At 43.9% G+C, this 22,638-nt stretch overlaps 1 protein-coding gene and 1 pseudogene across 1 annotated transcript; both read left to right on the top strand.

Moving 5' to 3' along the window:
• Nucleotides 1-22,638, top strand: part of LOC144509695 (scavenger receptor cysteine-rich domain-containing protein DMBT1-like) — a 391,264-nt pseudogene that overhangs the window by 286,326 nt on the left and 82,300 nt on the right.
• LOC144510022 (syncytin-2-like) lies at nucleotides 10,545-22,427 on the top strand. The gene is made up of 2 exons (XM_078239217.1): nucleotides 10,545-16,094; nucleotides 20,280-22,427. Exon 1 carries the CDS (start codon nucleotides 12,348-12,350, stop codon nucleotides 13,998-14,000), a length of 1,653 nt encoding a protein of 550 aa, XP_078095343.1. The 5' UTR covers nucleotides 10,545-12,347; the 3' UTR covers nucleotides 14,001-16,094; nucleotides 20,280-22,427.

Here is a 22,638-nt window from a genome sequence, read left to right as displayed (position 1 = left end):
GAGGTGTGAGTGACAACCCTTGACATCAAGGCTGCATTCGATCGAGTATGGCATCAATGAGCCTTAGTAAACCTGCAATCAATGGGTTTCGGGGGAAAACACTCCTCTGGTTGGAGTCATACCTGAACATAGGAAGATGGTTGTGGTTATGGAGGGTCAGCCATGCCAGCTCCAGGACATCCCTGCAGGAGTCCCTCAGAGTAGTGTGCCAGACCCAACAATCTTCAGCTGCTTCATCAATGACCTTCCCTCTGTCACAAGGTCAGAAGAGGGGATGTTCGCCGATGATTGCACCATGTTCAGGATCATTCGTGACTCCTCAGATACTGATTGGGGCGGCATGGTAGCACAGTGGTTAGCACTGCTGCTTCACAGCTCCAGGGACCTGGGTTCGATTCCCGGCTTGGGTCACTGTCTGTGTGGAGTTTGCACTTTCTCCTCGTGTCTGCGTGGGTTTCCTCCGGGTGCTCCGGTTTCCTCCCACAGTCCAAAGATGTGCTGGTTAGGTTGATTGGCTATGCTAAAAATTGCCCTTGGTGTCCTGAGATGCGTAGATTAGAGGGATTAGTGGGTAAATATGTCGGGATATGGGGGTAGGGCCTGGGTGGGATTGTGGTCGGTGCAGACTCGATGGGCCGAATGGCCTCTTTCTGTACTGCTGGGTTTCTTTCTTTCTTTCTATGAAGCAGTCAATGTTCAAATGCAGTAAGATCTGGACAATATCCAGGCTTAGGCTGACAAGTCCCAAGTAACATTCACACTACACACATGCCAGGCAATGACCATCACCAATAAGAGACACTCTAACCACCGCCCCTTGACATTCAATGGTGTAACCGTCACTGAATACACCACTGTCAACATCCTTGGGGTTACCATTGACCAGAAACTCAACTGGACTCACCACATAAACACAGCTCGGAATACTGCAGTGAGTAACTCACCTCCTGACTCCTCAAAGCCATCCACCATCTACAAGGTACAAGTCAGGAGTGTGATGGAATGCTCCCCACATGCCTGGATGGATGCAGCTCCAACAACACTCAAGAAGCTTGACACCATCCAGGACAAAGCAGCCCGCTTGATTGGCACCACATCTACAAACATTCATTCCCTCCACCACCGACGCTCGGTAGCAGCAGTGTGTACTATTTACAAGATGCACTGCAGCAATTCACCAAAGATCCTTCGACAGCACCTTCCAAACGCACGACCACTTCCATCTAGAACAACAAGGGCAGTAGGTACATAGGAAGACCACCACCTGCAAGTTTCCCTCCAAGCCACTCACAGTCCGGACCTGGAAATATGTCGCTGTTCCTTCGCAGTTGCTGGGTCAAAATCCTGGAATTTCCTCCCTAACGTCATTGTGAATCAACCTACAGCACGTGGACTGCAACATTTCAACAAGGCAGCTCACCACCATCTTCTCAAGGGCAACTTGGAATGGGCAATAAATGGTGGCCAGCCAGTAACGCCCAGGCCCCACGGATGAATAAAAGAAACTACAGCCTGACATCAATATGATCCTGTGTCTATGAACATCAAACAACGTCCCAACCACCTCCACCACTATTCCTGGATATGTACATTCCCACCAGGTGGATCTACCAGAGATGACAGCCCAGTGGTATTGTGTAAACATGGAGAATCCTCAATATTAACTCTGAACCCAATGAAATCTGGTATCAGATCAAACGTAAAAGACAAAACCTGCTGTTTACTGTCCTCCTTCAGTTGATGAAAATGGATTCCTCCAACTTAACTGGAAAAAGATCAGTCAGCGAATTTACTTGGGGCCAGGGTGCTTAATTTCTCCAGTCAAGAATGTCTCAGTCGCACAATTACTTCCTGTCTTGAAAGCCAGATCAACCAGACTGAGCTTGTGGCACTTTGACAAGTGAATGAACTCGAGGAAAATCCTACTTTTCTCCTCATCCATCTGACTGTTACAGATGGCTCTATCCATGACAGTAAGAGTAACCACACAGCCCTTCGTAGGTATAAAGTACAATCTTCAAACTGAGGACTGGGTATGGTGTTGTGTGATCCTATCCCCGTGCTCAATGTGATAGATACTGAGTGGATCTCTGTTTCCAAACTGTTGCCCATCAGTTGCAGTGTTGTATATCCCTACAATCTATTAGTTTACGGCATGGCACATTCATCACTCCACCATTACTATCAAACCGGAGTCTCAGCCCTAGTTCCATGAGTTGTGTCGGAGAGCATTGCAGGAACTGCACCAGTGACATTTAAACATGATGTCCCAACCTGGTGAATCTACAGCTAATCATTATGGTATTGAGAGAGAAGCAAGTTGCGCCACAACTAACACAACATAAAGCTCTGATGATGGGCCAGTAATTGTGTTATCCAGAATCGAAACGCTGGCTCTATTCTCAATCCACAGATGCTGTCAGACCTGCTGAGATTTTCCAGCATTTTCTGTTTTTGTTTCAGATTCTAGCATCCACAGGATATTTCTTTTGTTGTGACAGCATGAAGGTCTGTAGTCCTGCCACACCGGCCATGTGATGTTGGATAATTAAACAGCAAACATGTGGAGGAGGGGATTCCATAAACATTCACATCAGAAACAGCAGATTCCAGCTCATGAGTGCAAAAGACAAGGCTGAAGCATTCACAGTAATAATCAGACAGAAAGTTTACTGAATGATTAATCTAAACCTTCTCCAGAGATCTCCATCATCACAGAGGCATGTCTTCAGCCAATTTAGTTCCCTTCACACAGTACACAGTGCAGACACACTGACAAGATCCTACCTTGAATACTGAAGGTCAGTGCTCCAGAACTAACCAGAATGTCAGCCAAGCTGTTCAGTACAACTACAACACTGGCATCTACCGGAAAATATGCACAAAAATAAATCCCAGAAATGGCCTGCCCATGATGAACAGGACAAATCCAATCCAGCAATAACCACTCTATTAGTTCAGTCACAGTCATCAAAACAATGGAAGTTTGCTTCAACAGTGTTTTGGAGCGTTACTTGCTCAACAATAACCTGCTCACAGATACTTAGTTTGTGTTCTGCCAGGACCACTCTGATCTAGAGCTCCTTTGGTTCAGACATAGCCAAAAGGATTACAGAGGAGAGGTGACTGGGCCTGTCCTTCACACCAAGGCAGCAGTTTAATTCATGTAGCAACAAAGAGTTCTGGAAAAACTGGAGTCGATGGAAAACAGCAATCTTATCACCTCTCAAATGAGGTCAAGTCCACTTTTTGTACTGGCTCCTCGTTCAACCTGTCCATCATCTCAACCATTCCGGTTGTTCTCTTCAGCAGTTGTAATAATCTTGTTGTATTTAAGAATCCAGAACTATATATAACATTCTACATGTGATCACACCAATGGTTTTAGGTAGGATTACAACACTTTTGTGGCTCAATATTGCCCTCTTGATACATTCAGTTTACTCCTAAAGGGACACAGAGAATGAATCAATATTAGTTTGTATAATCTCAATCTTAAAGAATAGAAACTGGAAAAAATATGCTTTGTTCTGACTGTTGAAATTTTTTGCAGCCCTTCTTTCACCCCCCCCCCCCCTGCATCTACTTGTAGCTGAATGTTGTTATCTGTCAAAAACTATCTAACTCCCCAATTCTCCTTCGCGAACTTTCATACTGGTAATAATTTGGAAAAAGTCGAGTTCTGTTTCTGGCATTTGAGTTTTTCAGTGGAAATGATTAAGTGATTAAATTTTTCACCATTATAGAACATAGAATATTACAGCGCAGTACAGGCCCTTCGGCCCTCGATGTTGCGCCGAAGGGCCTGTACTATTATTATTATTAATACTGTACTGTAATTATTACTGTGTTATTATTATTGGCTTATTATTATTATTATTGGCTTATTCTGCTGACACAATCAACAGTCGGTACTTGGACGAGTAAATGTTAATTTATCAGACAATTTTCATTTTAAAATTCCCATTTTTCTATTTAAAAAGCTTAATGGGCAAAATAATCCTGTCCTTACCAGCTGAGTTTGTAAGGGAAATTGTACTGGATGTTGTATGAGTTTAGTATGAAATTCAGATTCACTTGTAAGGGAAATTGTACTGGATATTGTATGAGTTTAGTATGGAATTCAGATTCATAGGTTTTAGTGAAATAATAAAGCAGATTTAGATAAGTAGTGAAAATGGGTATATAACCTAAAGTAACTTCGTGTGACCTAATATAATCAAGTGTAGTCGATATGATCAAAGTGGAGGAACTAGAGAAGTAATATAGCAATCACTAATTAAGGAAAGCAGACAATAGTCACTTAAGAAAACAAGGAAGACTGCTCGGTGGTTCAACTTAATAGTGGACCATAAACCAGCAGAGAGAATGTCTTTTCTGCTAAACACATTAGTGGACCATAAATCAGCAGGGGGATGTCTTTTCTTCTAAACACATTCGCCTTAGCTTACAAAACCACGATTATTGTACAAACAGAAAAGTTCAGATAAGAGCAAGAGTTATAACCACCATGGTTTAAGAAACGAAGAGATATAACAGGGAACGACCAAATGCAAAGAAAACAGATAAAGGGTCAACTAAAATTAATGGTGGCCAAAGAAAGATAGGGCTGTAGGGTAAGATAACAACCAAGGACAGGCTGTAAAAGGGAGAGGAGGATCTTGAGATATGAGGCTGAAATGTACATAAAAGAGTGTAAGCCCAAGGGCTCTTTGGAGTGTTCCGGACGTTCCCGACTTTATCTCTTGTGCTGAGAAATAAAGTCTATTGCTTGAAAGATCGCTGCTCAGACTCTCTGTTTTAAACCGATGTGAACGAATTGTCGTCCTGGGGAACCACGACAAAATTGGCGCTGCTTAGCAGGGTTGGTGAGAGATCGCCCAGAAAAGCATCTGGAAGGAGTGGCGGAGACGGTGGTCCAACCGGAACCGAGAGGTCCCCAGCCGGCCTTCTGTCAACAAGGTAAGCAGACTTGCATGCATGTAAATCCTTGTTGTCAGAAAGGGGTTTTCTCGAGGCCCGGTGCGCCCGGCTCTCTGCTGGTCCTGGATCTCCCCAACCCAAAAAGATATCCTGCACAGGTAAAACCAAATTGTGTAAAAATTTTGAGAGACTGAGTCTGATCCGAAGAGCAGAATTTTTGCATGCAAAAGCACGCTGCGAATACTGTATTGTCTGTGAATGGGTAAAAAGTGAGACGGGAAAAAGGCCGAAAGCTAAAGTAATGCAATTAGGTTAAGTCAAGCGGTTTGGAGCGGGTTTTTCAGGTCACGACTTGCCCAGAAGAGAGTAAGTGTGGGAAAATCTGCCAGTCCAAACCTACCCAGGACCTCGGGTAAGGGACGTCAACCGAGAGGGAGAGAGATCAGTGAGAGATCGCTCCAGGACCTAATACAGTAGCCAAAAGCACAGGAGTGGATTTTAACCACAGGAAAGGGGAGTAGCAGCTAGAATAGAGGAAGTAAAAGACCAATTTGAACAAACTGGTCTGAGAAAACAGCGTGAAGGACAGAAATAAGAGAGAGAGTCGGAATATAGGTAGGGTAATAACTAACAACTTGAAAAATTACCCTGACAAAACTGCCTGGTGACAACATTGAAAATAACTAATCTTTGAATAATAAAAAAAAAAACGGAAGCAACACTGGATTGGAAAAAGATTACACACATAATTAACTTAGAGGAGATAAAGAATGAGTGGCCGTATGTAAAATGGGAAAGAGTAGTCGATAGGAATTGGATAGACGAAATAAAATTGGAAACCCTAGAGAAATTAATAAAGGGATCTGACCAATACAGGATTCTTATACACATAGACGAGCAAGTGAAAACCTACTACCCTCTGGCCCGGGAGAGGAAAATAGTGCCGGGACAGGGGACTACGGGGAAGTGGATATCAGGACCCCGGTTAGAATTACAGATATTGGCAAAAGAAATCCAAAGGAAAGGTAAACAGGGGACTGAGCACGGAAAAACAATACAGCAAGTAATAATCACTGTAATACCTAACTCTGACAGACTAAGTGACAAAAATTGCGACAGTGATCCAAAAAGATGAGTAATGGCGCACCAAGTTAAGACACCAGTGGAGATGTTAGGGGATAAGTTCCCAGCCCTTAGGGGAGATATAGAACACGTCTCTAAAAAATGGGCCAAAAGAACAAATAAGACCAATACACAGTGGCCGGAGGAAGGCACATGGTCCATAGAGAGGTGTGAGGACCAGAAGGGAATGATAAAGAACTATAAGATTAAGGATAAAACGAGCAAAAGAAGGGAAAAGCGAGAAAAGGAGTTAGAGATATTAGCCCTATTCCAACAAGAAGGGAAAGAGAGAAGAGGGGTATGGAGGGGAGGTAGGATGCAGATGCCAGTACAACTTGAGGAAAAAGCAAAATTGGAAGATCCAAACGTAGCCCCACCCCCATACTTAGAGAAACAGAGCTTCACGGGACTGTACCCAGTTATATCAGGCAAAATGAATTTTGAGGGAGAATATGACATAGAACAGATGACGAAGGAGGAATGGGCACGAAAGGAGGGAGAAAAGAAACAAGGTATAGAGGAAGCAGCTAGGAAAACAGAAGAGGTTTTGGAGGAGCTGAATCTCAGGAGGAAGGAGTTAGAGGATGAAGTAAAGGTGGTAGAACTTTTGGAATGGGCAAAGAGGGTAATGGAAAAGGAAAAAGAACGAGAAGAGGGAGGAGAAAATGTTAGAAATAAATATGAGGGGAAAACAGGAAATGATTTTTGCGAGTATGCAAGTGAGACATCACAAGGATGGAGGTGGAAGCACCCAGAGGAAGGTAGAATGGCGAGAGAGACGGAAGGAGAAACAGAAGAGAGTAGTGAAGACGAAGGGAGGCAATCAATGTTAGGGGTGCAAAGAAAATCAAGGCGGGAAAGGCACCCACCTGTAAAGTTTCCAGATGTGGATAGGAGAGGGAAAAGGGTATTCCCGGTGATTCTGAAGGGTGGCAGACCGCAGTATATCCCTTGGTCAGGTCAGGATTTGCCTAATTTAATTAATGAATTACCCAATATTTTGGATGGGGCTGGAAGGTGGATTGGACAGTTGGAGGCGGGAATGGTGGGAAAAAGGATGGCACTGGGCGACATCAAAGCTCTCCTGACAAAGGTGCTAGGAATGGACCAAATGGCGGAAGTAATGAGACGTGCTGGCATCCCGACCGCAGCTTATGACCCAGCGGTGGATGGGACACTAATGGACCAGTACCGCCAAGTCATCTGGCAGGCACTGCGGGATATGTACCCCAATCGAATGGATGTAAAAACCCTAAAGGGAGAGCCACTGGGTGAGGAGGAGAATGCAGCGGTGTATGTGGAGAATCAATTAAAAAGGTGGAGAAGGGACACGGAGAGGGACATTCTAATAGACCCACTGACCAACTCCATGTTCCGGGCTGCAATCCTAGAGGGCTTGCCAGCCCCAGCTAAGACAAGGCTGGAGGAAGTGGTGGGCTTGGACTCAAAAAATTACCGAGAGTTTGTGGATTATGTTGCCCATGCAGTAGAGAGACATCGCAAAGATGAAAAGAATGCAGACAAACAGCTGAAGGAGGTACAACGTAAACTCCTTCAGGCACAGTTGGAGGAGATCAAAAGCAAGGATAAGCTAAAGGCAAAAGAGGATCTCGCACCCAGAAAAATAGCACCAATGATGGTGGAGCAAAAGCCAGAGGAAACACCTGCACTAATCAAAGGGGGGAGCGGAGATGGAGGCCAGCCCGTCATAACCTATAACATTTCTGCCTTCCCACTGTCCATGAACCCAGGAGCCTATGGCCTAAATTATCAAAACCCATACGCCCTGCAAAGTCAGACTGACTGGAATAGAAATGGGAAAGGACAGGGAGGTGGTAGGTCACCCTATCAGAATCAGAGAGGACAGGGACAGGTTAATCATCAGACTCCGAGACAGGGACCACTGCCTGGCCCTTCAGGTGTGTGTTGGGGGTGCGGGGAGGCAGGGCACATAAAAAGGAATTGCCCGCGGAATTTCCCCAGACAGGGAGAAAACCAGCAGCAGACAGGCCAACAACTGATCCAAGGATCGCCAAACAGCATCCCGATGTTTCAAGGGCCGGTAAACCATCAGAATTCCCCATAGGGAGGCCCAGAGAACCCCAAAATGGTAGGACAGCACGTACAGATAACAGAAACTGCAGAGCAGGAACCTATAGTTAACGTTAGAGTAGGAGGGATCGAGGTCCCCATGATGATAGACACCGGCGCCACATGTACGTGCATGCAAACGAAGTATGCGGATCACTTACCATTGTCAAACCAGTTTGTAAAAACTGTGGGGTTCTCGGGGAAAGTAACATTAGCTCGAATGACGACGCCGGTGCCTGTTACCATTGGAAATAAGACAACCCATGTACCTATTTTAGTATGTGATAAAACTCCTTTAAATCTATTGGGAAGGGATGCAATCCTAGGTTTAGGACTGAAATTAGAATGCACTGAACAAGGAATTGATTTGATGGGAATGTATCCACTTGAAATACCAGGAAAGGAAGGGGTTAATGTATATTGGTTGGGAGATATAGAGGAACAAGTTAAAAAACAGATATGGGAAGTTTGGGGAAAGCTTATAAACACTTGGGTTCCACAAGCCAAATGGCCAAGAACAGAATTACACAGTACAGTGATATTTGATGAAGGACAGGAACCTGAGATACAGGAGAAATGGGAAAGGGAGGCAGGACGAGAACAGGAAATAAAGTCAGGAAGTATTTTAATCGGACTAGAGGGAGTAGCCCTCACCATTGTTAGGAATGAATGGGTTAACAAATGGTTCTCTGTATCTGGGGCGGAGCCACATGTCACATTGAAAGTGAATCCAGGATACAGATCAAAAGACCTAGGACCAATGGTGTTGAGAGCACAAGATTTAGAATTTGTCCAGACAGACAATGTAGATACTTGGACGTCCAGCAATGGACAAATGACGAAAATAATTTTGGATGTTAAAATGCTTGGGAAACCGAAGCAGATAACAATAGGAGTGCAAATCGAGAAACAGGAACTGGAGTGGAGAGAGAGGTTAGAGCAGGATTTGAACTCCCTCCCGCAGGAGTTGTGGTCCAGACAGGACACGGATGTAGGGAGGGTCAAAAACGCTAATCCAGTTGAAGTCAGATTAAAGATAGGACGTCAGGGGCCGTATAGGCCGCAATACCCAATCAAGACAGAAGCAATTGAAGGAATTAGAGGGACAATTAAGGGATTGATAGAAGCAGGGGTATTAAAAGAAACCCGGAGCAGGTGTAATACACCGCTACTACCAGTGAAAAAGGCGGACGGAGAAAAATGGAGATTGGTGCATGATCTAAGGGCAATTAATGAGGTAGTGGAAGATATGCCAGCAGAGGTTCCAAACCCTTATACCTTGATGACAAATATACCACCTGAAAGTAGATGGTTTACTGTAATAGACCTATGTTCGGCATTTTTTAGTGTGCCACTAGCTCAAGAAAGTCAGTATCTCTTTGCATTTACGTACGAGGGGAAACAATACACATACAACAGGATGCCCCAAGGATTTAAACATTCCCCACATGTATTCAATCAGGTGTTGAGAGCAGATTTAGAAGGAATACAGTTGGAAGGAACACTGATACAATATGTGGATGATTTATTATTATGCACAGGAACACAAGAACAGTGCAGGAAGGATAGTTTAAAACTATTGGAAAGACTAGCAGAAGGGGGTCATAAAGTTTCCAGGAAAAAGCTGCAGCTGTGCCAGAAAAAGGTAGAATACTTGGGAAGAGAAATATCAGCAGGACAGAAGGAGATAGCTTCACAGCAAATAGAAGCAGTACTAAAAGTTCCGAAACCACAGACGGTGGGACAAATGATGACATTTTTGGGAATGACAGGATTCAGTTCAGAATGGGTGGAAAGCTATGCCGAAAAAACGCAGGCACTACGAAAGATAATGAAGGAGGCAGGGTGCGAAGAATTAAAAGCCAAACTAAAATGGGATAAAGATGCTTCAGACGCATTTGAAAACGTGAAAAGAGAAATGGCACAGGCACCAGCCTTGGCTTTACCGACCTATGACAAACCCTTTGACTTATTTGTGAGTAACAGAGAAGCCGGATTTGCTACAGCAATGTTAATGCAGGAAAATTGCAAGGGTAGACGAAGGCAGGCTGTAGCATATTACAGTACCAAGCTAGACGACGTAGCGATGGGATACCCTCCGTGCTATCAAGGCCTGGCAGCAGCTTGGTGGGCGTACGAAAAGGCAGCCACGGTCACAATGGGATATCCGATAAACATACATGTATACCATAAGGTAGCTGAATTGATTGAGCAAGGAAAATTTGTGCTGACACCTGCTAGGATCCATCATTATCGAATGCTAACCACATTTCCAGATATCACGATAATAAAGTGCAACAGAGTAAATCCAGCTGATTACATGCCATTACCTCATGAAGGAGAAGAACATGAATGCTTAAGAGAAGCAAAAACATTTATGAAACTGAGAAAAGATTTAAGAGCAGAGGGACTAGTGACAGAAGGGAAAAGGATACTGTATGTAGATGGCTCATGTTACAGGGATCACTTAGGAAACCACGCAGGCTATGCCATAGTTGAACAGAAAGGGGAAATACTTGAAGTCATAGAAGCAGAGAAATGTGAACAGCCCTGTTCAGCCCAACTGGCAGAACTTAAAGCATTGACCAGAGCATGTGAGCTAGCAAACGGGGAAGCATTGGAAATTTATACTGATTCGGCCGATGCCCACGGGGTCTGCCATCTGTTCGGGGCAATATGGAAGCAAAGGGGATTTATGAAAAGCGGAGGAGGACCAAGACAACACGAAGGTCAAATCAGGGCTTTAATAAGGGCCATGATGGGTCCAAGGGAATTAGCCATAATTAAGTGTCAGGCGCATAAAAAGGGAGCAGACAGCGTCACACAGGGAAACACCAAAGCCGACAAGGCAGCTAAAGAAGCGTCAGGATGCATTGAGGCTACGATAGCCCCAGTAGAAATAGCAAGGCCGCACCCAGGGCCAGGTACGGGGGATATCGAACCTCATATCACATTAGAGGATGTAGCACAGTTAAAGGAGGAAACCTCTGTAGCTGAAAAGGCAATGTGGAAAGATAGAGGAGCACTACAGGGACAACAGGACAGGATATGGAGAAATGGGGAGGGATTAGTCATAGCACCCACATCATTACTAACCGTACTAATTAGCGAAGCGCATGGAGTGGACCACTGTGCAAGAGGAGAAGTGGCTAGAAAGATCAAGAAGGAAGGATTCTGGTCACCATACCTGCAAAACTCGATTGACTACATACTAAGTCAGTGTGAGGTGTGTGCTCAGAATAACATCAGGAAGGGCATTACTGCCCCAATAGGGCATATACCCATTCCTGAAGGACCATTTAAACATCTATGCATGGACTATGTGGATATGGGAAAGGTGGTAAGAGGGAAAAGATACATGCTAGTGATTATTGATAGATTCAGCAGATGGATAGAAGCAACGCCATCCAAAGATCAAGGATCTGGAACGGTGATTAACTTCCTGTCAAAAGAAATTATCCCAAGATTTGGCATACCCACGCAATTAAGTTCAGACAATGGATCTGCTTTTATAGGAAGGGCACTGAGAGAGACACTCTCGGCACTCTGAATAAAGCAGAAGTTTGGATGCGTATATCACCCTCAATCCCAAGGAATGGTGGAGAGAGCAAACGGGACCCTTAAGGCTAAAATAAGCAAAATTTGCAATGAAACAGGGAAAAACTGGATAGATGCTCTGCCATTGGCTCTAATGCAATACAGGAGTCAGGAAAACAGAATCACACATTTGAGCCCACATGAAATGATGACAGGAAGAGTAATGCCGGTACCTAAGATCAGGGGATCAGGAGGTCCTACGCTAGAATGTTTAGATCAAAGCACAAAAGAATATATACAACAATTAACTGTTATACATAGAACTATATTTGAACAGGAAAAAGCCAAGGAGGAGGAGAATCCGGTAACAGAACATCAGATCAAGCCTGGAGATCGAGTATACATCAGAAAGTTCCGGAGACGTTGGAACGAACCGAGACGAGAAGGACCGTTTGAAGTCACCAAAGTGTCTCCCACGGCGTTGCAAGTAGAAGGCAGTACACTGTGGTATCACTTGAACCATTGTACCAGAACAGTACCAGGGGTAGGGGAGAGAAGGGAAATTGAAGAAGTACACAGAGTGGATAGAGGTGATAGCGAGGAAGAAATAGAAATACACGGGGAGAATCGTGGGGAGGAGGAACAGAGCCAAGGAAGAACAAAAAGAATAGAGGATGATGAAAGTAGTTCTGTACATGAGCTGGCTGATGATACAAATGCCCAGCCTGAGCCTATTAGTCAAGGTGCCGAGGGAGGTGAGGACAGGGAAGGGGCCCCATTCCCCACCTGGGACTTGGAAACTATTTCCCTTAGGGACTTCCGTGACCCATAGAAAAGGAGAATGGGATACAGAAGACATAAGGGTGCAGAATCAGGAAGATAGAGTATTAAGACGAACAAAACGTGAACGATTAGTGAGCACAAATACTATTTGGGGAAAAGCGCAGAAAAACAAATGGTGGAAATGGGCAAAGTATACAGGTCAGAGAAACAGTGATGGGAAAGAGTGTGTAGTATGTGCATCAGAGAAACCTAACACCCAAGTAACTGATATACCATGGGGATCAGGAGACTGTAGAACCAGGAAACAAAGCTGGAGAAAGGAAAATTGCCGTCCATATACCACATATATACGGTATCATATGATAGGGAATCGGAACTACTCGTATGAGAAGACAGACTGTTCCGGATCCGCATGTGCTAACCTTTGTAAAGGTAAGCCGCCGTTGTGTCAATACCACTGCATCCTGTTTGCTGGGGTAAAAAAGGGCATCTACAACTTGACCCACAGATGTCCAAAGTGGCCAAAAACGGCAGTGGACGCGGTCCCAAAGGAATGGATTGTAGAGCCCAACTTACAAATCCAAGATTGCCATTGGAGGGAAAGTAGCACAGGAAGTAGTGTGGGAAATTACACAGGAGAGTGTGAAAGGATTTGGAATATAACCAATGTTCTTAGTCTGATCATCTCAGAAGGGGGATGGACACCCCCTCCTTATGTGTTAGACTATCAAGAAAATCAACTGGCCGATCTCTGGTGGCTTTGTGGCCCGGAGAAAGGGCTATTGGCAAAACTACCACAGAATTGGAAGGGACTATGTGCCCGAGTTATGCTTGCCCAGAGCACTGTGATACTACCGGTGGAAAGAAAAATTAAATCACAAAGAATTAAGAGGGCATATACCCCTGACCCTACGATAAAATTGGACGCAATCGGACAGCCTCGCGGCATCCCGAATGAGTTCAAAGCTAGGAACGAAATAGCTGCAGGGTTTGAATCCCTCTTTGTTTGGATCACACCCAGCAAGAATACTGAGTGGATCAATTACATCTATTATAATCAGCAGAGGTTTATTAATTATACGAATGATGCCCTGGAGGCCTTAGGAGAGCAGTTGGATGCGACCAGCAAAATGGCGTGGCAAAATCGACAGGCGTTAGATTGGCTCCTGGCAGAGAAAGGAGGGGTGTGTGTTATGTTTGGGGATCAGTGCTGCACATTTATCCCTAATAACACTAATCCAGAGGGGTCATTTACACAAGCCATGAATAAGTTAAAAAATCTTAAGAAAGAAGTGAAAGAAAATGCTGGGTTTGGGCATGAGGTGTGGAGTTGGCTGGACAGAATATTAGGAAGATGGGGGGGCGTGGTTTGCCAAAGCTGGAGCTGTAGCAATCGCAACAATAATCATTCTGGGATTGATATTTTGTTGTTTTTTACCCGCCCTGAGATCCTTCCTTACCAGAGTGGCAGCGCGGCAGATGGTGACGCGGGTGCTAAGCAGCTCACGCTCGAGAGAAAAAACAGAGGAATGGGAAAATCTTGAGCCGCCCCCGCTGAGTGGATTCACAATGACCTTGGTCGAAGTTGACACTCGTCACTCTGTAAAATAACTACAATAGTGGAAGATCACCTTGTGGAAACAACAGCACCTTGCTGAAGTCCGCACGAAACCAGGAGAACTTAGTCTGTACACAGGAATCAGTCTTTTTCCCTTCCCTAGACAAGAGTGGGAAGGTTTTTGGCTGATGACTGTCAGGGGCAGGCAATCTGGAGGAGCAACCCAAAAATCAGAACCGGGATAGACAAATTATGATAAAGTTAGAATAGGGACACTGATCCCTGACCAAAATATTCGGCTCCTCCACATCGCCTGCAAAGAGTGATTAAAATAAAATACAAATGGGATTGAGCGAGGGGATTATTTGAGCTTGGTAATTGGGATGAGGCTAGGGAATAGCCTCAAAGGGGGGACTTGTAAGGGAAATTGTACTGGATATTGTATGAGTTTAGTATGAAATTCAGATTCACTTGTAAGGGAAATTGTACTGGATATTGTATGAGTTTAGTATGGAATTCAGATTCATAGGTTTTAGTGAAATAATAAAGCAGATTTAGATAAGTAGTGAAAATGGGTATATAACCTAAAGTAACTTCGTGTGACCTAATATAATCAAGTGTAGTCGATATGATCAAAGTGGAGGAACGAGAGAAGTAATATAGCAATCACTAATTAAGGAAAGCAGACAATAGTCACTTAAGAAAACAAGGAAGACTGCTCGGTGGTTCAACTTAATAGTGGACCATAAACCAGCAGAGAGAATGTCTTTTCTGCTAAACACATTAGTGGACCATAAATCAGCAGGGGGATGTCTTTTCTTCTAAACACATTCGCCTTAGCTTACAAAACCACGATTATTGTACAAACAGAAAAGTTCAGATAAGAGCAAGAGTTATAACCACCATGGTTTAAGAAACGAAGAGATATAACAGGGAACGACCAAATGCAAAGAAAACAGATAAAGGGTCAACTAAAATTAATGGTGGCCAAAGAAAGATAGGGCTGTAGGGTAAGATAACAACCAAGGACAGGCTGTAAAAGGGAGAGGAGGATCTTGAGATATGAGGCTGAAATGTACATAAAAGAGTGTAAGCCCAAGGGCTCTTTGGAGTGTTCCGGACGTTCCCGACTTTATCTCTTGTGCTGAGAAATAAAGTCTATTGCTTGAAAGATCGCTGCTCAGACTCTCTGTTTTAAACCGATGTGAACGAATTGTCGTCCTGGGGAACCACGACAAGTTCTGATTCACCACTGTCTTATTTACATACACACGAGGAGCAGGAGTAGGCTGTTCAGCCCCTCAAGACTGCCCCGCTATTTAATAACATCATGGCTAATTTGATGGTAACCTAAAATCTGCATTCTGCCTGCCCCCTATACCCTGTCACCCCCTTGCTTACCAAGACTCCATCCACCTCTGTCTTAGAAATATTCAAAGACTCTGCTTCCACCACCCTTTCAGAAAGAGAGTTCCAAAGACTCACCACCATCTCAGAGAGACAGGAATTTACCTGATCTCCTCAAGATTTCTGACTGAATCACAAAGTGAGGCAGCAGGAATGACGTGTGAGAAAAAAGTGAATCATATTGTCAATCAGGAACCTGATGTCATGCTGGACACTGAACTCATCAGCTTAAAATACTCTGGATTCTCAGTCAGACCTCACGCCCTGGAAATATATTTTTGATTTCTCGCTTAGTTTATTCATATTTGTTTACCATTAATGACTGGAATGGGATGTGAAGAGAATTTTCAGTCCGTGTTCATTATGGATCAGGACCCGTGACTGATTTCTGAGCTGAAACAACTGGGAAATCCCATCACTGAGCTGGTGTCTTCTCTCTCTTTCTCAGTGTTTGTTGTTCACTCCACTCTTCAATATATTCATTATTGTTCTTTACAGAAAGTCACTGAGCTCGTGGAGGAGGGAAACCGGGCGGACAGTTCCAAACTTCTCCTCAATCTGGTGATGGAGAAAGGATCTCGGGCTCGAAGGGTGATGTGGGAATCCTTTGTGAAAATGGGTTCGAGTCCCAAAGCTGGATAAGATACTGAAAGACATACAGGAGCTTGGTCCGGTAAAATCACAGTGAATTCAATTTCCCATTGAAACAGTGCTGATATTACTATAATATTACACAGAGCTGATTTCATGAAAGTTCATTTATTTAAACAGGTGCTGATTCATTTTATTATATGAACATTGCACATGGTTTATCTGAATTACCCAGTCACCTGGAAGGTAAGAGAGGAAATGGAGATTATAAACTATTTCACTTCTGAGAATCTGAATGATTGATTGGAGCCTTTGTCTCAGGGATTGTGACAATCTGAAAGTTAAATACTGGGGAAATTGGTTGATTCGGGTTTTGTTCTTGATCCTAAAGAACACATGATTCGAATTACAATTCACAGGATTTCTCCTCTTTTCTGAAAATGTGTGGCTGTTCCATTTTTTCACTTAATCCAGCTGCTGATTGCTTTTATTTCTGAAGTTTGATACACACCTATCAGAATCTTGCCACCCTTTGAATCTGAATTCAAACCTTCTCTGTGTGCACACATGCTCTGGACTCATTGTAAAGAGTGGGGGTTTTGAAACAGACATAAAATGTTCCCTGTCCTTGATAAACATTTCCCACTGTAAACATCTCAAAATATCGAGCCGGAAAATCCCAGATGGTCCATCAGATCAAATCCAGACCACCAGGGCTCAACTGTCATGGCTACACACTTCTTCCCAGTGCTGACTCCCAATTTTCTGATGGAGGAAAGAAATAACCCAGGTGGCAAACCTGGTGAAGTAACAACACAGAACTACTTGCATATGAAATTTATAAGCAAGAAATAATAGACACAGCAAAGCTATATGAACATCGCACAATGTTTATCCAGATTACCCAGATACCTGGAAGGTCAGAGATGAACTGCAGATTATAAATCACTTCACTTCTGAGAAAAGGATCAGATCAAAGCTCTGCATCCAATGGTGAATGGTGGTGGACAATTAAACAACTCACTGGAGGAGGAAGCTCCCTAAATATTCCCATCCACACGGTGGAGGAGCCCAGCACATCTGTGCCAAAGCTGAGGCTGAAGCATTTGCAACAATCTTCAGCCAGAAATGCCGAGTGGATGATCATTCTCGGCCTCCTCCGGAGACCTCCAACATCTTGGATATCAGTTATCAACCAATTTGATTCACTCCACATCATATCAAGAAACGGTTGAAGGCACTAGATACTGCTGCCTATGGGCCCTGACAGTGAATGTTTCTGCAATATTACTGAAGACTTGTACACCAGAACTTGCTATGCCCCTAACCAAGCTGTTCCAGTGCAGCTACAACACTTGCATCCACCCGGCAAATGGAAAATTGCCCAGGTATCTCCCGTGCACACAGAGCAGGACAAAACCAATTTGGTCAATTACCACCAGATCAGTTTACTCCTGATTATCAGTAAAGTGATGGAAGGGCTCATCAACAGTACCTTCAAGAGCCACTCACTCAGCAATAACCTGGTCAGTGACACACAGTTTGGGTTCCGCCACAATGGTTCAAACATGAACAAGAGCGCTGAATTCCAGAGGTGAGATGAGAGTGACTACCCTGGACGTGGAGGTCACATTCAAATGAGAATGGTATCAAGGAACCCGAGCAAAACTGGAGTCAATGGGAATCAGGGGAACACCTCTGCTGGTTGGAATCATATCTGGCAATGGATTCTGTTGGTTTGAGGTCAGTCAACTCATTTCCAGGACATCACCACAGGAATTCCTCAGGATAGAGTCCTAGGCACAGCCACCTTCAGCTGCTTTGTGAACGAATTTCCTTCACAATGTCTGAAGTAGGGATGTTCGTCGATGACCACACAAGGTTCAGTACCGTTTGCAGCTCCTCCGATACTGAAGCAGCCCATGTCCAAATGCAGCAACACCTGGATAATATCTAGGCTTGAGCTGACGCAAGTAACGTTTGCACAACACCAAGTGCCAGGCAGCGACTGTCGCCAACATAGGAGGCTCCAACCATCATCCGTTTACATTCATTCGCATTGTCATCGCTGAATCCACCCCATCAATATCCTGGGAGTTACCATGGATAAGAATCTGAACTGGACCAATATAAATACTGTGACTACAAGAATAGATCAGAGGCTAAGAACCCTGTGGCAAGTAACTCACTTCCTGACTCTGCAAAGCCTGTCCACCATCTACAAGGCACAAGTCAGGAGTGTGATGGAATACTCCCCACATACCTGGGTGAGTGCAGCTCCAACACACTCGTAAAGTTCGACACATCAGAGTTTAAAGTTCCCGCATGATTCCTACCCCTTCGACAAACACTGATTCCCTCCACCACCGATGAACAGTGGCAGAAATGTATAGCACCTATAAGATGTGCTGCCGGAACTCAGCTAGGCTACTTAGATAGTACCTTCCAAACTCATGACCACTACCATCTGTCAGGACAAGGGAAGCAGATACCATCTGCAGGTTGCCCTCCAAGTCACTCAACATCCTGACTTGGAATTATATCCAATCAGTTCACTGCCGCTGGATCAGAAGTCTGGAACTCCCTCCCTAACAGCATTGTGTTTGGTCTTATACCACCACACCTGCAGCAATTCCGGAAAGCAGCTCACCACCACCTTCTCAATGGTCGTTAAGTTTGGGCAATAAATAGTGGCCTAGCTCGTGATGCCAACATCCGATAAAGTGGATCAATAATTAGATATTCTGTCAGCCATTCAGATATTTACCATCCCTCTCTCAATAGAGCCTATGTCAGTGCTGCTTCAAAGTAAATAAACCAAGGCCCTCTAATGTGTCTGAGTAGCTGAGCTTCTCCAAGCTGGGAATCAATGCCGTTCCTCTCTTCGTGAATTTTCCCATTGGCACCGTATTGTCGTCTACTTGGAGACAACCTACACTGTGTACATTGTGGTGTGACCAGGAACCTACACAGGCAATGTGATGTCCTTTGCTTTTTTGCTGATTGGTTCTATTAACAAAGTAGTGGGTTAGATAAAGTTCAGTTTAATTTTCTCAACATCGATTTTAGATCATCAGTGATCTGTGCGCAATAACAGCAAAATCTTTGTCCCTCTCATCTTGCCTCTGTCTTGTTCCCAATAAATGATGTGTCTCTTCAACTTTGGCTTGACCATTACATATGAAAAAGATTGATCTCATTGGAAGACTGTTTGCCCATGTCTACCTACTACAGTCGCTCATGTATATCCTTCTTCATATGATTGTTTTCTACTGTTACTCATTCCATAGTCATTGACAAACTTACTGTACTCCTAACACACTATTGCTGCTCCTGGTGTGTGTACTCATCCATGTTCGTGAACATAGACCGTGCAGAGTGATAAGTCCAGCACTAATCCCCAAGGAAGATCACTTGTGATGTTTTCAAATTGAATGACACCTGTCAATCACCAAGTTTTAGCTGCGATATTGAATACAATCCCTAATCCACAGTTTCGATTTTCCACTGATACCACAACATTCTCGCAAAGTAAGCTTGTGGGAGGAATCTTATCAAAGGCTTTTTGAAATTCGAGTGAAAATGTCCACCGGATTTCCCTCATCCATTATTCTAGTCACTTACGCAATGAACAATCCCCTCTATTTGAAATTGTATTGTGAATTTCAAATGGTCTTTTCCTTTTCTCTGTGATCATAAAGATCATCTTGTGTTATCCAACAGCAAGTCTCCGGCCAACTGACCACACGGTTCCCTGATAACCTGGCAACAGCCTGATAGAATAGCAGAACTCTCCATGTTCTAAAGTATTGCTGCTCCAATGCACACACAATATGAAAGAGAACCTGCTGAGTTTGGGTACATTAACAGTGAGACTCCTGAACAATGACAATCTCTCCCTCTCCCCTGTTCATATCCAATATCCTATGCATCGTTTCTGCAGCAGATGGGAGCACCGACTAGTTCACAGACTTATCGATTGTCATATAACCAAGATCACCCAATGAGTTGTCAATATTAAGGGAAGTTTGGAAATTATTAACCATCGGAGAAAAACAACGTTATGTTTTTTAAAATCAATATGTGGCATGAATATTAGAGTGAAGTGATGATCTGAAACTTTAAATGGAAATTGTTCATTGTCAAGTGGGGTTTCCAATAACTCAATTTTAATTCCTGCACAAATGACTGACACTAAAAAAATAGAACAATTCAGCAAAGACGGTGTTTTAATGCAACTAACATTTTCTCTCTGTTCTAATTGAAGATGTGTAACAGAAACACAAGGAGACACTCCGGGTACAAACTGAAACACTGAGAGTGAACACTATCCTAATAAAGGAGAAGGTTAAGATTTTCCAGCTGATTGATCGATACGCTGAGCTAACGGTTATTTTGACTGTTCGAGGTCGAACTCTTGTAGAACATGAAATGCTGGCAAGAGGTCGAGACCATGAAGAATGGAGAGAGAAACATCTCCGGAGAGAACTGGAAAAAATCCGAACTGATCAATTGTTCCAGAGCAGCTTTTCCCAGAGAAAATGCAATTCTGGGAATTCAGCAGCAGTGAGTGGAGTCGCTGGAATTGGAAAAACAACAATGGTACAAAAGATTGTTTATGACTGGGCCACTGGGAAAATATACCCACACTTTCAATTTGCTTTCAGGGATTCCGGGATTTGAACTCTATGAACTGTGGAATAAACCTGAGGAATCTGCCATTGGATCAGATTCCTTACTTTGAGAATATTCTGGGAGAGCTCTGGAAGAGCACAGACGGATTACTGTTTATATTCGATGGTTTGGATGAATTCAAGGACAGTATTGATTTTTCTGACAATCGGAGAAATGCAGAACCTCAGTTCATGTGCACAGACCCCGAATCCTGGTGTGAAGTGTCTGATATTGTGTACAGTTTAATACAGCACAAGCTGCTCCCAGGATGTTCAGAGCTAGTGACCAGTCGCCCCACTGCATTACATTTATTGAAAAAGTCTGAGGTCAGTGTCTGGGCTGAAATCCTGGGATTTGTTGCTGATGAACGGAAGGAAAATTTCAACAATTTCTTTGGAGATAAGACGGTGGCAGCAGCTGTTTTTAAACATGTGGAGGAGAAAGATCCTGTGCACCATGGGCTACAACCCTTCCTACTGCTAGATCCTTGGTCTGTCACTAGGTCCCTTCTTTTTACAAAGTGACAGGAAACAGCAGCAAGTTCCCAAGACCATCACCCAACTATATTCCTACTACATTTACAACCTTCTGAAAAACCATGGCCGAGTGATTGAAAGCCCCCGTGATGTGTTGCTGAAGCTCGGTGAGATGGCCTTCACAGGAGTCTCCGAGAAAAAGATTGTGTTGAGAAATGGAGATTTGATCAAATACAATCTGCAACCTTCCCAGTTCCTGTCTGGATTCCTGATGGAACTTATGGAGAGTGATGACTCTGCCCAGAGTGTGGCTTACACATTCCCACACCTCACCATCCAAGAGTTTGTAGCTGCACTCACACAATTCCTGACTCCAGATCCCAGGGATATCGGGGAAACTTCTCAGTGCAGCCCACTGCGAGGAAGATGGGCGATTTGAGATATTTCTCCGTTTTGTTGCTGGTCTCTCCTCCCCACAGTCAGTTCGACCCCTGGTGGAGTTTCTGGGTCCATTTCTTCATCAAACAACCTGCCGAGTGACTGACTGGGTGAAGGAGAAGGTTGAAGCACAGATTGGGAACATGGGGAGTGAAACTTGGAAAAGGAAGCTCCTGAACACATTCCACTACCTGTTTGAGTCTCAGAATAAAACACTGGCTGAGAACACAGTGGGATCTGTGGAAACACTTTCATTTAGTGAATTGCGACTGACCCTGATTGACTGTGCGGTCCTGTCTCCTGTGATTGGACTCTGTGATACAATAAAACACCTTGATCTGTGGGCATGCCACATTCAGTGTGAAGGACTCCAGTGGCTGGGACACGTTCTGCATAAATGCCGGGAGTTAAGGTAACTGCTTGGTGGTCTCATATCTGACATTTCCGTTGTTGAGGAACCATTTCCTTTCTTATAAATAAAACAGACCGGGTATAATTGAGGAAGTCAAGAGGGAAACAATATCCAATGGTCACAGAGAACGTGTGAGAGAATGGCGCAAAGTGATAACGCTCATTTGTGAGCAGCTGCAGACACGATTGTCTAATTGGCCTCCTTCTGAACCTGTAATAAATCTATGATTCTCCGATAAAACTACAGCGCTTCAAGAAGGCAGATTCTCATAGGAAAATAGGCGTGGGCAATAAATGTTGGCCGAGCCAGCGATGTTCACATTCCTCGAATGAATAAAAACATTACTGGGAGAAATTTTAAATAATTAGAGCTGTAAAGGCCTCTCTGCAAAATAAAAAAGGATATTTCACTCTCCCAACAGGAACCTTCTGATTATTTATGATGCGAGATAGAGGTTATGTTTCTCTGGTGTCCGGTGCAGCTGACAATTATGTAATTTAATTATTATCAGGATTATTTTCCTGCACTCTGCCTCTGTTATGTATTATAGTTGGTGTGTATTATATCGGGGCAAAGTCCCTTTATAAGTCACGTGATCACTGGTAACACTATCAGTCAGGGTCACG

Source organism: Mustelus asterias, chromosome 22 (genome assembly GCF_964213995.1).
Source record: "Mustelus asterias chromosome 22, sMusAst1.hap1.1, whole genome shotgun sequence".
Classification (NCBI taxonomy): domain Eukaryota; kingdom Metazoa; phylum Chordata; class Chondrichthyes; order Carcharhiniformes; family Triakidae; genus Mustelus; species Mustelus asterias.
This window is presented reverse-complemented; position numbering and strand designations above follow the sequence as displayed.